The sequence below is a fragment of the Phyllostomus discolor genome, chromosome 10 (genome assembly GCF_004126475.2).
Source record: "Phyllostomus discolor isolate MPI-MPIP mPhyDis1 chromosome 10, mPhyDis1.pri.v3, whole genome shotgun sequence".
In the NCBI taxonomy this organism is placed as follows: Eukaryota; Metazoa; Chordata; class Mammalia; order Chiroptera; family Phyllostomidae; genus Phyllostomus; species Phyllostomus discolor.
The window spans coordinates 30,054,296-30,068,195 of NC_040912.2; the positions used below are offsets into that span (position 1 = coordinate 30,054,296).

At 38.4% G+C, this 13,900-nt stretch overlaps 1 protein-coding gene across 3 annotated transcripts in view; it reads left to right on the plus strand.

Moving 5' to 3' along the window:
- The window catches only part of HEPACAM2 (HEPACAM family member 2), a 39,050-nt gene that overhangs the window by 12,602 nt on the left and 12,548 nt on the right, over positions 1-13,900 (plus strand). For all 3 annotated transcript variants that reach the window (XM_036010611.1, XM_036010610.1, XM_028525598.2), the window contains one exon: positions 7,552-7,848. In XM_036010611.1, the coding sequence (XP_035866504.1) occupies positions 7,552-7,848 (297 nt within the window). The remainder of the gene's footprint in view (positions 1-7,551; positions 7,849-13,900) is intronic.

Below are 13,900 nucleotides of genomic sequence, written 5' to 3' on the forward strand. Positions count from 1 at the left end.
GATCAAAAGGCAGCTCCACTTTTAGTTTTCTGAGGAAATTCCATACTGTTTTCCACAGTGGTTGTACCAGTCTGCATTCCCACCAACAGTGCACTTTCTCCACATCCTCACCAGTGCTTGTTGTTTGTTGATTTCACTATGATGGCCATTCTGGATGGTGTGAAGTGGTATCTCATTGTGGTTTGAATTTGCATCTCTGTGAAGGCTAGTAATGCTGAGCATCTGCACAACCCTATTTCTTGAAGTTCAAGTTGTGATACTTGCCAGGGACCTTTCAGGATACATTTTGTGACTTAGTGCATTGTGTGACCTTATTTCTAGTGGAAAATAGGAGCTTCAGTATGAAAACCCAGAGCCATGGAGAAGGCACTAAATTATTCATCCCCACGAAAGAAAAGTTGGTCATCTTAGACTAGGAAATGGATATGCTCTATGGCTGACCAAAGGGAAAAAGAAGGTTCCTAGGCTGGCTGTTCTCCCTGCCAATTTTCTCAGCTCCATTCTTGCAGTCAGGTTGTAGAGAGAATCATAGGCAGAGAAGACTTAATTATTCCTCAGTGAGGTATTGAATTTCCCAGGAAACAGTAATTATTTCAGGCATCAGTTTTCTTTGCTTCTTTTTTTCTGGTGTTGTTTAACCTCATGTACAGAGTTAAGTTCATGTCATAATGTCATCACCAACCCAAACAAGACCCCTCTCTTTATTCAGTATTTTCAACCCACTCCTCCCTACTCCATAGCGCCACCTCTAACATGTTTAATACTGCATTCTAAGTTTCTCTTTGCAGTTTCTCAACATCCACAGTAATGACATTTGGGGCTGAACAACTCATTGTTATGAGATGTTTATAGGATGTTTAACAGCATCCCTGGCTTCTATCCACTACATACCAGTACCACCTCCCTCCAGCTGTGACAACTAAAAATGTCTCGGGATATCACTGTATGTTCCCTGGAGTCGGAGAGAGGGGGCAAAATCTCCCCTAGTTGACAACCAATGGCCTATTTCACTGGGAAGTCTTCTTATCAGTTGCCATGTGGCTTGGAGCATAGCTACAACAGCAGTGTGAACAGGAAAAGTGAACCAGAGCAGAGGAAAACATCTCACTCCTGTGGCATGAGAATAGATGTGTCAGCTGGTTGAACCATAAGGGTCAAGTTAAGCCTGGTAAACTCAGAATTCAGTGTCTTACAGATGAACCAGTATCTTCAGAAACAGAAGGAATTTTATTAAAAAGTGCCAAAGAAGGAAATTATAGTTTTTCACCAAGAAATACCAAAACACCATTCACTACAAGCAAATTACATGACTTGTTACCATCATTAGTGGTAATAATATTAACAGTGGTACTGTTTTTATAGCCGAACTTTTAGTTTTATTAATATTATTACAGTAGTTTTACATAAACCTATATTCAGAAAACATTCTAAAAATATTCTGTCTGCTGGGAAATAGATTCATATAGAAAGTATAAATGGTTATACATGCACTATTAGCATTGAACTGGAGCAAAAAAAAACAGATTTGGTACAGTCTACTTATTATGTAACCATATTCTTGACTAAATAAGGTTATCCTGATATGAGTTAAAACTTCCATTCAAATACAAGTAGCACAGACCCAAGCATTCAAGTTACTTAGGGTGCAAGAAAATGTGAACAAAGTGAATTGAATCTAGGGCTATGCTGACCCATCCTTACATTATTCTTTATTGTTTGGTCTAAACTGTTAACATTCACATAGAAAAGGTACAAAATGCAAAACAAGGTATTAAACCAACCAGATATTGACTACTGGATATTGATCCCAAGAGTCCATCATCCAACGTAGTGACAGACAACAGGAAGTGAGATTGTGTTGGATCATTCCTTGTTAACTACGGAAAACCTGACCGTGCTTTGGCCACGTGCTCTAACTGACGTCTTGTCATTTGGAGAATTCAGTGGATGGCACAATGGTTGGGAGCCTCAGCTGTGAAACCAGACTGCCTGGGGTGAAGACCTGGTTCTGCCCCTTTCTGTGCCTCAGTTTCCTCATTTCCCAATCTACACTCGCCCCAGTGTAAAAGGGGTGGGGAGGATTAAGTGAAATTTTATGTATAAAGACCTCAGTGAGTGGCACAGAGGAGTAACTCAATAACGTTAGCTCTTTTTTTCCCTCTTTTTTTTCCTTTGAGCCAAAACTATGCCCATATAATTGGCAGAAAGCCTTGACAATTTAGAAGATACCTGCAAAGACAAAATGGAAAGAATACCTTTAGAAAAATATTTTTTCTCCCCTAAACATTACTTTTTAATTTAACATATTTTATTTTTCTATACGAAAAAATTTTCTTTGCATCAGTTCTTTCTTATATTATCTATCTCTCCGTCTATCTGCCTATCTTTAAACTCTGACCACAGATTTAAATAAAATATTCCTGGGGGTAATTGCATAAGCAATTATAGGCACATGAAAGTATCAATTGCTTCTTTATACTTTTGTGTTGCTACATAGTTTATTTTAACCTGGAAAAGCAAAAATAAGATTTTTCTTTCAACATGTTCAAGTTCATGCCCCAATGTCATTATTATCACAGAATATGCTGATAGTGTAGAAAGTATAAAAATGGGGAGAAAACCCATAATCACAACTGTAAATGTTAAATATTATACCTTAAATGCTATCCCATCTTTCCTTTCCTGTGTTATTTGAAATAATTAAAGTATACCAATTTCAATATGTTCAAATTTTCAAACATACCTTCCTTTACAGACTGTACTTTCTTCTTCACATTCTTTCAGGTATAACCTATGGAAATCTCACAGAGAAATTGTCATGAGTACAGGCTGACAGTAGAAGGAAGAACATTGAGAAAATTTACAAATGTGGGTTCTGGTTACACATTGTAGAGATGAATGCCTGCAGGGTTTCAGATTTTTACTCTTTTCATGGGATAATTGTGAATATAGTATTAATTAATTTTTTTGATTATTTTTATGTTCAAATGCAAAAGGGTTCACTTGGTCAAAACCACTTAATGATAGTCATTCACTCCTTTATGCATTTATTCACTTACTCATTTATGCACTCATTCACTCATATTTTGATTTGATTCAAAGATAAAATATCATTGTCTTGTTTATTCTAAGCAATTACTGCCTTTAGAAACACACATAGAATATACCTGTATGTAACATATGATAGAAACACAACTCAGGCTTGTTAATTCACGAATTTTTCTTGCTATTACTATTTTAGCCCTATTTGATTTTTTTGTTTTTGTTCTGTTTTCTTGGTTTGGGATTGTAAGAATTAAGTTAAATATATAATCTGAAGACTTGTCATTTATCCTTTCTGTCGATGTGGCTCTGACGTGTTTGCGATCTTCACCATTCCATGCAAACTGGGAATATGTGCCTGAGTGGCTGTTGCTCTCCCTTCTCTTTCTTCCCCTGCTGACATGCTCCAGGTTGCATCCTCTCCCTTCACACCTTCTCCAGAAAGGCTCCCTGCCCTGACACTGTCTCTCCTCTTCTTTGCTGCCAGGAGGGTCGCCGTGCTCCCGCAGTGCCCCGCACACACCTCTCCCCCCCCACCCCCGTACTCGCTGCACTATATTTTCCTTGAGTCGCTTCCCTCATCAGTGTCCCAGCCCCAAAGAGGAGCTCCACGTTATTCATCCTTGTATCCCTAGGGCAATACTGGACACAGATTAAGAACTCAGTCCATTCTTGAACTTGACCAAAATGGAACAGATTATCATTTTTTTCACATCCCTTTGAAATTCCAGTGTTACTTAATAATGCTGTGGAGAGGCTACATTCCCATTACAATAGCTTCTTACAGTGTTTTGGCCCTTTGTCATTGTTTTTTTTTCTGACCTTTAGCAAATTTCCTCAATAAGCTAGTAAATGTCATATTCCAATATTCTCCCAGAGAGGTCCATGGCATAAATTAGAATTTCAGAATGAATCGCTTATTCTGTTCTCTTAAGGCACTGTTGCTATGACAGCTTCCTACAAGAAATCAGGAATTATTTTTTATTCTGGCAGGAAAAAAGTATAACAAAATCTTTATTTATGAGGATATGATGTCATAATCTGGTATTGGTCCTGGTGGAATACAGTGTTAAGCCAGTAATTCAGACAAATTCCTACTTGCAGTTCATGAAATGTATATATGCCTTCCAGCTCCAGCTGTAAATAATAACCCAGTAACCCAGCCTTTTGTGTGTAGCATATGGCACCACTGCAGGGAAGTACTCTTAAGTGATAAAAAAATTAAAGAAAAAAAAAAGGTCATTCACAGTAAATACTTGCCATCTGCTCCCAAGCAGGGTGGCAAGCAGCATCATGATGAAAATATAGGTACTGTTCCCACCCAGCCATAAATTGTTAAAGAGGCAGACGTTGTGTGATTTTACAATTCATTTAGTAAACAGCCATTCCTGAGGCAAAAGGTTCATTTCTACTGGGAGTTCACTGCCAAAGGCAAGAAACTGAACCACAGTTCAAAGTCAGAATTACCCCTCTGCTTTCATCTTCAGTGTCAGAGGCCGCACCGGTCCAATCACTCCAAATGTATACAATTGGATTACTTGTGCCCATGAATAATGAACTAGGCTGCACCTCAGGTAAAGGGATGGTCAGCCTGAAGTGCTAATAAAATGCAAATAACATCATAGTGTATTAAGAAGAAAACAGTTTATAAGCAATGTATAGAGTGGGAAAGATAGAACGATGGTAGATCTATATGGGAGGGAGGAAGAAGAGGGGAAGAAGGAAGGAAGGGAGGGAAGGACAGAAAGGAAGAGAGAGAGATTAGAAGATCAATTGAAGATCATACAGTGAAATATGGATATTTGTTTTCTGAATGGTGAAATGACAAATGAGTTTTCATCTTTGTGTTTCTTTGAATTTTAGGATTTTCTGCAATGAATATGTTTGTTTTATACAATGAAATAAAATAGGTTACACTTTAAGAAACCATATCAGAGGCAAGCAACTAAAATGCTTCAGGCATTAGGTTCTAAGAACTGTGAGAAATGCTGGTGGGGACCTGGGGGAATTTGGGGAATTTGAGGCTGATTCTGAAGAGCCAGATCTAGCACATAATTCAGACAGATGGAGGACGAAAGGTTATGCCAACCATGAAACAGGACAAATGGGGACACAGCAAACTCAAAATAAACATGAGTGTAGGGAAAATGAGGTAAACTCATCAGATTCTTCTGTTTAGAAGCATGTTTTACTTTAAACTAGAGTGATGTTATTAAATTAGATGATCAGTCTTATTTACCAGCCTTCTCTCTAAATGACTGTGGGCTTTCTCTACAAATCAAACCCGTTCTGCAAAATGGAAGATTTACTATTTTTGAGAATATTCTATTATGTTGCAAGGTCCTAAGGCAATTCCAAATGAGAAATTAAAAAGCTTTGAGTAATGTCAGCACAGAGTATCGCTCATTTTTATGTTTGTTAAATTACCGGGCAATTTATTTTTACAGTCACTGTCTGTAAATGCTGAAAACCAGTGAGAAGGCAGAGGCTTAAACTGAATGGCGATATTTTTATGACCACATTTCTCTTCTCTATCCACCTTGCTCTGCATTCAGACTTCACACACGGGCTTGGGTCCCTTGTTGTTCCAAACCTCGGTTGACCCCTTCCACTTTACCGTGTGAACCAGAGCCAGCGCCCACCAGCTGGTGGCCTCTATTTCCCTAATGTTCTATCCGTGATGACAGCTTGAAGGGACCATGCCACTGCACTGGCTCCCTTAGAACAGCACACGGTTCTGACACAGTGGTGGCCCCTGAGACCGTCTCACAGCCTGAAATGAGAGAACAGTACGACGGGGCTCTAGTGCAGTCACAGGACAGGGGCACTGATTTCTCTTCACTTCAATGCTCCATCTCCAGTTCTTGGTTACTCCAAACCTCTACGTTTGCTTTCTGAAGGCAGGATCATCTCATAGACACACATTAATCTATGGCTTTCCTTCTGATGTCTGTGTGTCTTTAGGAAGCAAGGATGTGTAAAGTGTACGTTCCCTAGCTAAATGTAATTCATTTTTTGCATTCTGCTTCTGTTATGTCTCAGAAAGTTTGTTTCCCCAAAGGTAGATTGGTCAGAAAATGCTGACATAATAAAGAACTACTCTGGGAATCTGCACTTTTGAGGCTGGCTCGCCACTATCCAAAATAGCTTTAGCACAGCGTGAATCATGGTGTTTCAAAGGTGAAAAGAACTTTAACAGCCAGTCATCTAGACAAACTTTTTATAGTAAAGGTGAGAAAAATGAGACCCAAAAGTTTAAATGAGTTCTGATTACTTCATTAACTGAGTACACAACTGATATCTAATTAGACAATAATTTATTGTAGAACTAATAATATTAGACAAAACACTATTGTGATATAGAAAACTACATCACTTAACATTTTTAAAGAGGCAGTATGAATGATTAAATGCATGTATTTTAAAGTCCCAACTATGCTATAAAATAGCTATGTGACCAAAGCAAATTTAATCCTTTCAGTATCTCTTTCATCTTATAATGGAAGTAATAACATCTACTTCATATGCCCGCTTTAAAGATTAAATGTGGTTGTTTATATAAGTTAAGTGACTTCAGATGGCAAATATCCAATGTATATTGGTGTGGTCAGCTGAAAAATGAGCACTATCACACCCAAAACTTGAAGTATTTGCAATAGTAGCCAGGATTTGGATTGAATGAGAAAAACCTATCTAACTGGGGAATACTCTTTTAATCTCTCTCTTTACTCTCTGAAAAAAGTAGTGGAAAATGTATCTTCATCTGCAGGCAATCTGATGCTACAGAAATAGCAAATGCTAAGGAATATTGTAGTGTAAGAAAAACACCATGGGATATCCATGATTAACTGGTTTGTTGATGATCAATAAATATTTGTTAATGATAACAAAGATGTATTTTTTTCCAAATGGAATTCTAGGCTTAGCTTATGGAGAGGAATTTAAAAAAATTGTTAATCATTAAAATGTCATGAAAATATGCTCCTGTAAAATACTCCTTGTATCTGTTTCACATGTTCCATGTGAAACCATGTATTTTATATTTTCATGATATTTTCTGCCTAGCACTGAGAGAAAACCACAATACTCAGAGTGATTGTCAAAGAGAAAATAGTGGCCATAATCTATTTTTAAAATACTTTTAAATGCAATTACTGTTTCAGAAAGATTGAATTTGTCTAACAACATTGCATATTTATGAATATATGCTCAAAAGCTTAGCACCATGGTTATGACAACAGTGTCTATAAATTGTATATGCTAAGTACCAAGGCTTTCATTATTTCAAATAAGTTCAGTCACATCTTGAATAACTATTATTTCCATGGATAACAGAATAAAACATTTTTAGGTCCTTATCATTTATTGAGAATCTAAATGAAGATCTATTTGTCCAGGTTTAACATGAAGAATTTCATAGAAGATAAAACATTGCTAAGCTCTTCCAAACTTATAAACTATGTCATGATTATTTATGTCACCCCTTTATTTTTTTTTCAACTAATGCAGATGGACCTTATGGACTTCGAGTTAATTCTGACAAAGGCCTAAAAGTCGGAGCAGTATTTACTGTTGACATTGGAGAAGCCATCTTGTTTGATTGCTCTGCCGATTCGTACCCTCCCAACACCTACTCCTGGATCCAGAGGACTGACAACGCAACATACCTCATCAAGCAGGGGCCTCGCCTGGAAGTCGCCTCCGAGAAGGTGGCCCAGAAGACGACGGACTACGTGTGCTATGCGTACAACAACGTGACTGGCAGGCAGGATGAAACTGGTTTCACAGTCATCATCACTTCTGTCGGTGAGTGTGACGTCAAAGGCAGGGATCCCCGTGAGACCCAAATGCATGCTGGCCGCACTCCACCCCGATTTGATAACTATGCGGCAGAGAATATCATTGTGGGATTGTCGATATACTATAAGAAATTCTCTTTCCTGAGTTAACTAAGCCGTGGCCCCTATGAGAGAAAGAAAACCCTAAAACAGATCGGAGAGGGACTCTAATTGCTAACCAAGGGACATAAGAAAAAGAGAATTCAATAAATTATGTGTTAGGTCAGAGTTGCTCAAGAAACCAGATGGATGCAGCAAGCTAAGGAGTAGGGTTTATTAGCGGGGAATAAGAGGAAAAGTGGAGCCAAGCAACGAGGTTGGGGGGGCCAACCAAGGGAGGTTAAGACTCGTTAGGCTGCTCTTAGGGCAGGGTTTTTAAGTGCAAAAACTCCGAAGGGAAACTGGTTGGGGTGTTAGAGTCTGATTGGCTAGAGCCGGTTGCTGGGTGTTGTTTTCTGCTGACCATTGTTCTTGATACATCTTGTCAGGCTCGAGTCAAAGCTGCATATCTTGTTATGCCAGGTAGGCCGACCCCAGACTCCAGTCTTAGCCAGGCATCTGTTTGTCCTGGGTAGGGTTGGCAGGCAGTTTCCCAGGCTACAGTTTCCCGCCTGGTGATTTTCCATTTCTGCTAGGCCTACCTAGGTCTGTCATTATGTAGTTCTAAATATGCATTCTTGCTTCCTGGATTTTACAAACAAACAGGAATGTAATAGAAGTGGGCTTATATCTAGTGTTGCATTAGGTCAGATGAATAAATTTCCATGAGTTAAAAATCTGGTTTTCCTACTATTTGACTCCCCTTCTCACTGTCTTTCATGGGCTTCCCTTCCTCTTCCATAATGTAAACACCTGAAATCTGTAGAAGTTCTCAAAGCAGATCCTGGAAACTTTTGTTGAGTCTGTGATATTTGACACTCTTTAGAAATCATCTGATTTTTCACAAAGTTCATGAAACCACAAAGGGTTAAGGATCACTGCCTAAAATAGTTATGTCCACCAAATTCCTATCCTTTTGAGCCTACTCTTCTCTTTTTACTGTATGATTGTATTCTCTTGTATGATTTCATTCACTCCCATGGTTTCATGCAACACTGGTGCATCCCAAGTCTCCACCTGTAAAGCTTGAAAACTCAGTTGCCTTCTAGATGTCTTTACTTTGAAGACCAGAGGCAGCACACAAGTCCACAAAACTAAAAACCATTTCCTTCCCCCTCAAATTACTATCCTTTCTGTATTCCATGATTAAAAGAATGGTCTTGCTATCTACCAACCTGAGCCAGAAATATAAATGCCAGCTCAGACTCTTTCCTTGCCTATTGCCCTGCCCAACATACAATCACCAAGTTTACACATTCTTTTTCCTTCCTGTCCCTCAAACCCTGTCTCTTCTGTCCTTCTTCTTTCTTATTTCTTTCTTTTCTTTTCCCTCTCCTTCTCTCTTTCCCACTCCTCCACCAACCTCCTCCTCTTCCACCTCTGCTTTTTCCACCTTCTTCTCCTTTCATTTCTTCCTTTACTACCACTACTTCTACTCCTACTATCAAGTCCTTCCTGAACTTACCTTTGCAGACAAAGAAGCCAGATTCCATGTGGGGACACCTGGAAGCAGGTTCGAACAGGCAGCAGTGTTCAGGGAACCTATGACTGGAAGTACAAGTTTGCAAAAGGAACAACCATTAATATCTTTTCCACTGATATCTTGTCTTTCTCTGTCTTTATAACTGTGGTGCCCAGAATAATGCCTATAACACAGAGAGAGTCGATACAATTTGCTGAATAAATGAAGCAAGAATATAATCTTTGTAATTTATAGGCTACGTTTTTCAAAATCACCCAGGGTATGTGCATCAAAATCACCCAGGGTGGTCAAATACTGTATTTTCATTAAGATACTACAGAGTTATTGGGTCAGGATCTTACAGCTAGGATCTGAGAATCTGAATATTTATCCTGTATATGTTTGACAACCACTTGTTTACTGTATTTTTTCTCTCTATTGCCTTTTGAATTTAGTAAAAATCTCTTATAGAGCTATTAAGTATTATAAGACTATCACAACCTACACATTGATAAAGAAATATATAGTGAATGGGGTCTGCCCTGGATTCTTTAAAGTTGAGGGTATTCATAATTGCAAAACTGTCTGAGTATATTGGAATTTATATACTGGCATGGTGAGATTTGGGGTTTTTTTATATGAAGAAAATACCATGCTCTCTAGAAGAGTGCTTATGCAGTAGAACTTTCTGCAATGAAGTAAGTGTTCAATATCTGTACTAACTAATACAGTAGTCACTGGTCCCCTTTGGCTTTAAATACTTAAAATATGGTTATGCAACTATGGAACTGAAGTTTTATTTTATTAATTTTATTTTAAATGTAAACAGTCACATGTATCTGGTGGCTACCCTATTGGACAATGCAGCTCTAGAATTTTTACCTGAATTATGTTTCTTTTGGACAGTAGATAATATAGTTCCCTTATAGTTCTCACAGCTTGTATGTACAAAGGGTGATATAAGTCAGGCACTTATTCATTCATTATTTAGTACCTATTATGGGCCAAATACTGGGGTAGGCCTAGATAATGCCATTTGAAAAAATAATTCCTGCTCACAAGATGCTTGTTGACCTAATTTGGGTAGCACTCATGTAAGCAGCTAGATGCACCTTTTGCTTTCTATTTTCTTAGGTTTTCAATAGGCTTAACCAGCTTTTTACTTCAGTGGGTAATAGAAACTTGATTTCGAAGAAAGCCATAATTAAGTGTATAAAATAGTTTATTGGTAATCTGGATGTCATCTTAGACTTTCTCTTCATGCTTATTTTAAGTGAAAACATGGTTAGAATATGTAGGTGTATACTGCCTTTCTGACTGCCTAACCCTTCTCCAGTAATATTCAGCCAAGATATTTTCATAAGATCAGAAGCCCCCAATATTTGATTAAGGTCTTATTACTAAGGTTCAGAGACAGCTACGGTCTTAATATCAAATAACTGCCTTTTGCAAATTCTGAAAAACCTGTTCGACCTGTACAAAGACCAGGCACTTGTTATTACAGTAAATAAGAAGAGCAGGTGCTTATTTTTCAGAGGGATTCAGGGTTGTCAACATTAATGACCTCTGTGGTTTTCAGAGCTATATTCAACCCTCACACGTCCATAGAACTATAAAACAGCACACATGGCAGAGAAAATGAGTGGTATTGATGTGTTTTGTCAAGTGTTTTTTTTAAGTTTTCCAAATGAATGAACCTTTGCAATGCATATTACCGGTTTAAGTCTATACCAACCTAGAGTAAGAAAAATGAACATCACTTGTAATTATCAGTTGAATACTTACTGACCACTCTGACAAGCAATCTGTATTAAGATGCATGGAGAATTTGAAATAATTTTGAGGGGTAACATACCTGCCTTTGAGATATTTTCCAAAACAACCTGTGTTTGGTGTCACCAAAATCAACTTATAAGAAATAGATGAATCTCTTTATTTTTAATGATGCAGAGAATATGAGCAATCAAAAAGTCTCAGCAATAAGATGTAGAGGGCAAAGGAAAAAGGAGGCAAAGTTATCTGTGAGGTCACCAATATAGAATAAAATAACAAGGTCAGGAAATAATCAAAAGTTCTACTGGGGACTTTCAGTTGGGGAGAGGAAGGCTGGAGAATGTCACAATTATCCCTATGTCTTCCTGCCTCAGACAAGATGGTGCCTTCCACCGCTGTGGGCTATGATTCACATATAATTTGAGACATCACTTGATCTTGCTGTATCTCAGTGGAGATATGCTAAAGAACACAGGGCAATGGTTAAGGTCACATGGCTAATAAGCAATAAAATAATATTCAAATTCAAAGCCCTTGTTTTTAACCACTATATAAACTGCTTTGGATTAAGAATATTAATCAAACTATGGTCTTTCTAAAAGATATGTCACCTATACAAGATAAATGTATTTTCTCATCACCTTAACCCATTTTATGCTGTCTACAAAGAGGTACTCTGGTTTGTCCATGACATGTATATACATTCATGTCAATGAAAAATTATATAATATCTGTAACTAGAAATAATATCTGGAGTATAAGTTTTAGGGAAAGAATAGAAATGAAGATAATAAATTAGAATCCTTATTTTTAAAAAAACCAATAATTTTATCACCCAAATTAAAGGCTTCCTTGAATGCAGGTGTTCCTGTTTACAAATTTTCATGGGTCTCAATCACTGTTGTGCCATACTGTGTGTGTGTGTGTGTGTGTGTGTGTGTGTGTGCATATATACATATAATAAAAATGGTTAGCATTCAAGTGTTCACATTTAATGAAGATATTCAAATTATTAGAGTTCCCAAGGTCCATATGGCTATAGTTTGAGATTTAGACATACTACAAATGTTTTAAATTTGTATGATCCTGAGAAATCTATCCTTTTTAATATTGATTTCTATTGCACACCTTTTTTTCCTACATAATATCAATGTATTTCCATATAGCATAAACAAAGTAAAAGAAGAGAATAGCAAAATGACCCAGGGCAGGAAAATAAACATACTCATTTCTTCCATCTGCCCAGAGGTTTCTCAGGTGAAGGTGTCCAGGAGCCGTGCTGCACTTTGGGCCACAGGAGAAAACGGCTGGAATAGAACTACATCCCTGACACCCAGACCCTAAGAACTTAGGTGGCACCGCCATTAGCATCTAGCACAGAATAACTGTGTTGTCAGGTGGGGCCGTGGGGGAGTGTGAAAATAGCACATCCTTCAACATGGCACCTACGTCTCTGTAGGAACACGAATCAGCTGCCATAATCAATGAATACACTGGATGGGAGTGAGCTTAGAACTCCGTTCTGATCTAGAAATAGGCATGCTGCCTAGTAGCATATGGCCATCCTGTTTTAGGTGCAGTCTCTCAAACAGCCGGGTGGCGATACCATGGATACCACACCTCTTGCCCATATTTGCACTTAATATGTTATTTCATTTTATTTGTTTGCCTAAGGAGGGAGCAAATAGCATTTGCACTAAGGCTTTGGTAAATGAGTCAATCATGTTCAAATAATGGGGAGAATGGCATGCTATGTCCTGAAAAGTAGAAACCTCTCTGAAAGGAGAAACACTGAGGCTCCTGGAAGTGTCCCAAGCTACATACAGTCAAGGTCCCCAGACATTCTCTGTGGTGGCTGGGTCAGAATTCCCTGCTGTCCTGTTTTCAAGCTGTGCTCCTGGAAATACGTCTCTCCTAAACACACTTACCTACAGCTGAGACTACAGCAACTAGGCCCCTTGACTTGATCCTTGACATGTATGGCACTTTTTACTTTGTGAAAGGGAGCAAATTCCAAATGCTGGACCTGGTGAATCTCGTATGTTCGAAGACAGAGTGAAGCAGTGTTAAGAGCAGAGAGACGGGATGCACCAGAGGAGAAGGAGATGAAGTGGGAAAGCTCACTTGTTCTGAAGAAAGGACTCACCCTGTTTCTCATCTCTGGGGCAAGGATGCCAGGCCTTTGCCACAGCCAAGGATTTGGGCTGACAGGTGCTGGTCACCACAGGTGGTTCTCTGATGTAGGGCAAACAGGGGCCAAGGGGAAGAGAGGCAAGAGGACAATGGAAAGGAGTCTAAAGAAATAAGGAAACAATGGAAAAGGAAGTAAGAGGGATTCTCTGTAGGAAAGAATGTGCAAATTTGGACATTTTAGCACATACATATCAAAGGTGGGAAAAAAGTTTAAAATGGTGGAGATGTGTCTTATCTACTGAAAGATATCCATTCATTATATGTCATTATATGTTAAACCTACTACCAGGCCTCAGAATCTTGGAAGAGCCTGGCAAAGAGCTGACATATGCTGGAGTGTAACTGTACCATTAGAATGGGAAGTACTCTGAAATAATAACTATTAGCATATTTTCATGTTTACAAGAGGCAAAAAAGCTGAGACTATACTAAAATGTTTTTCTGCAGTTTTTCTCAGGGTAAAGTGCATTGCAGAAACTTGACAAGAATAAAT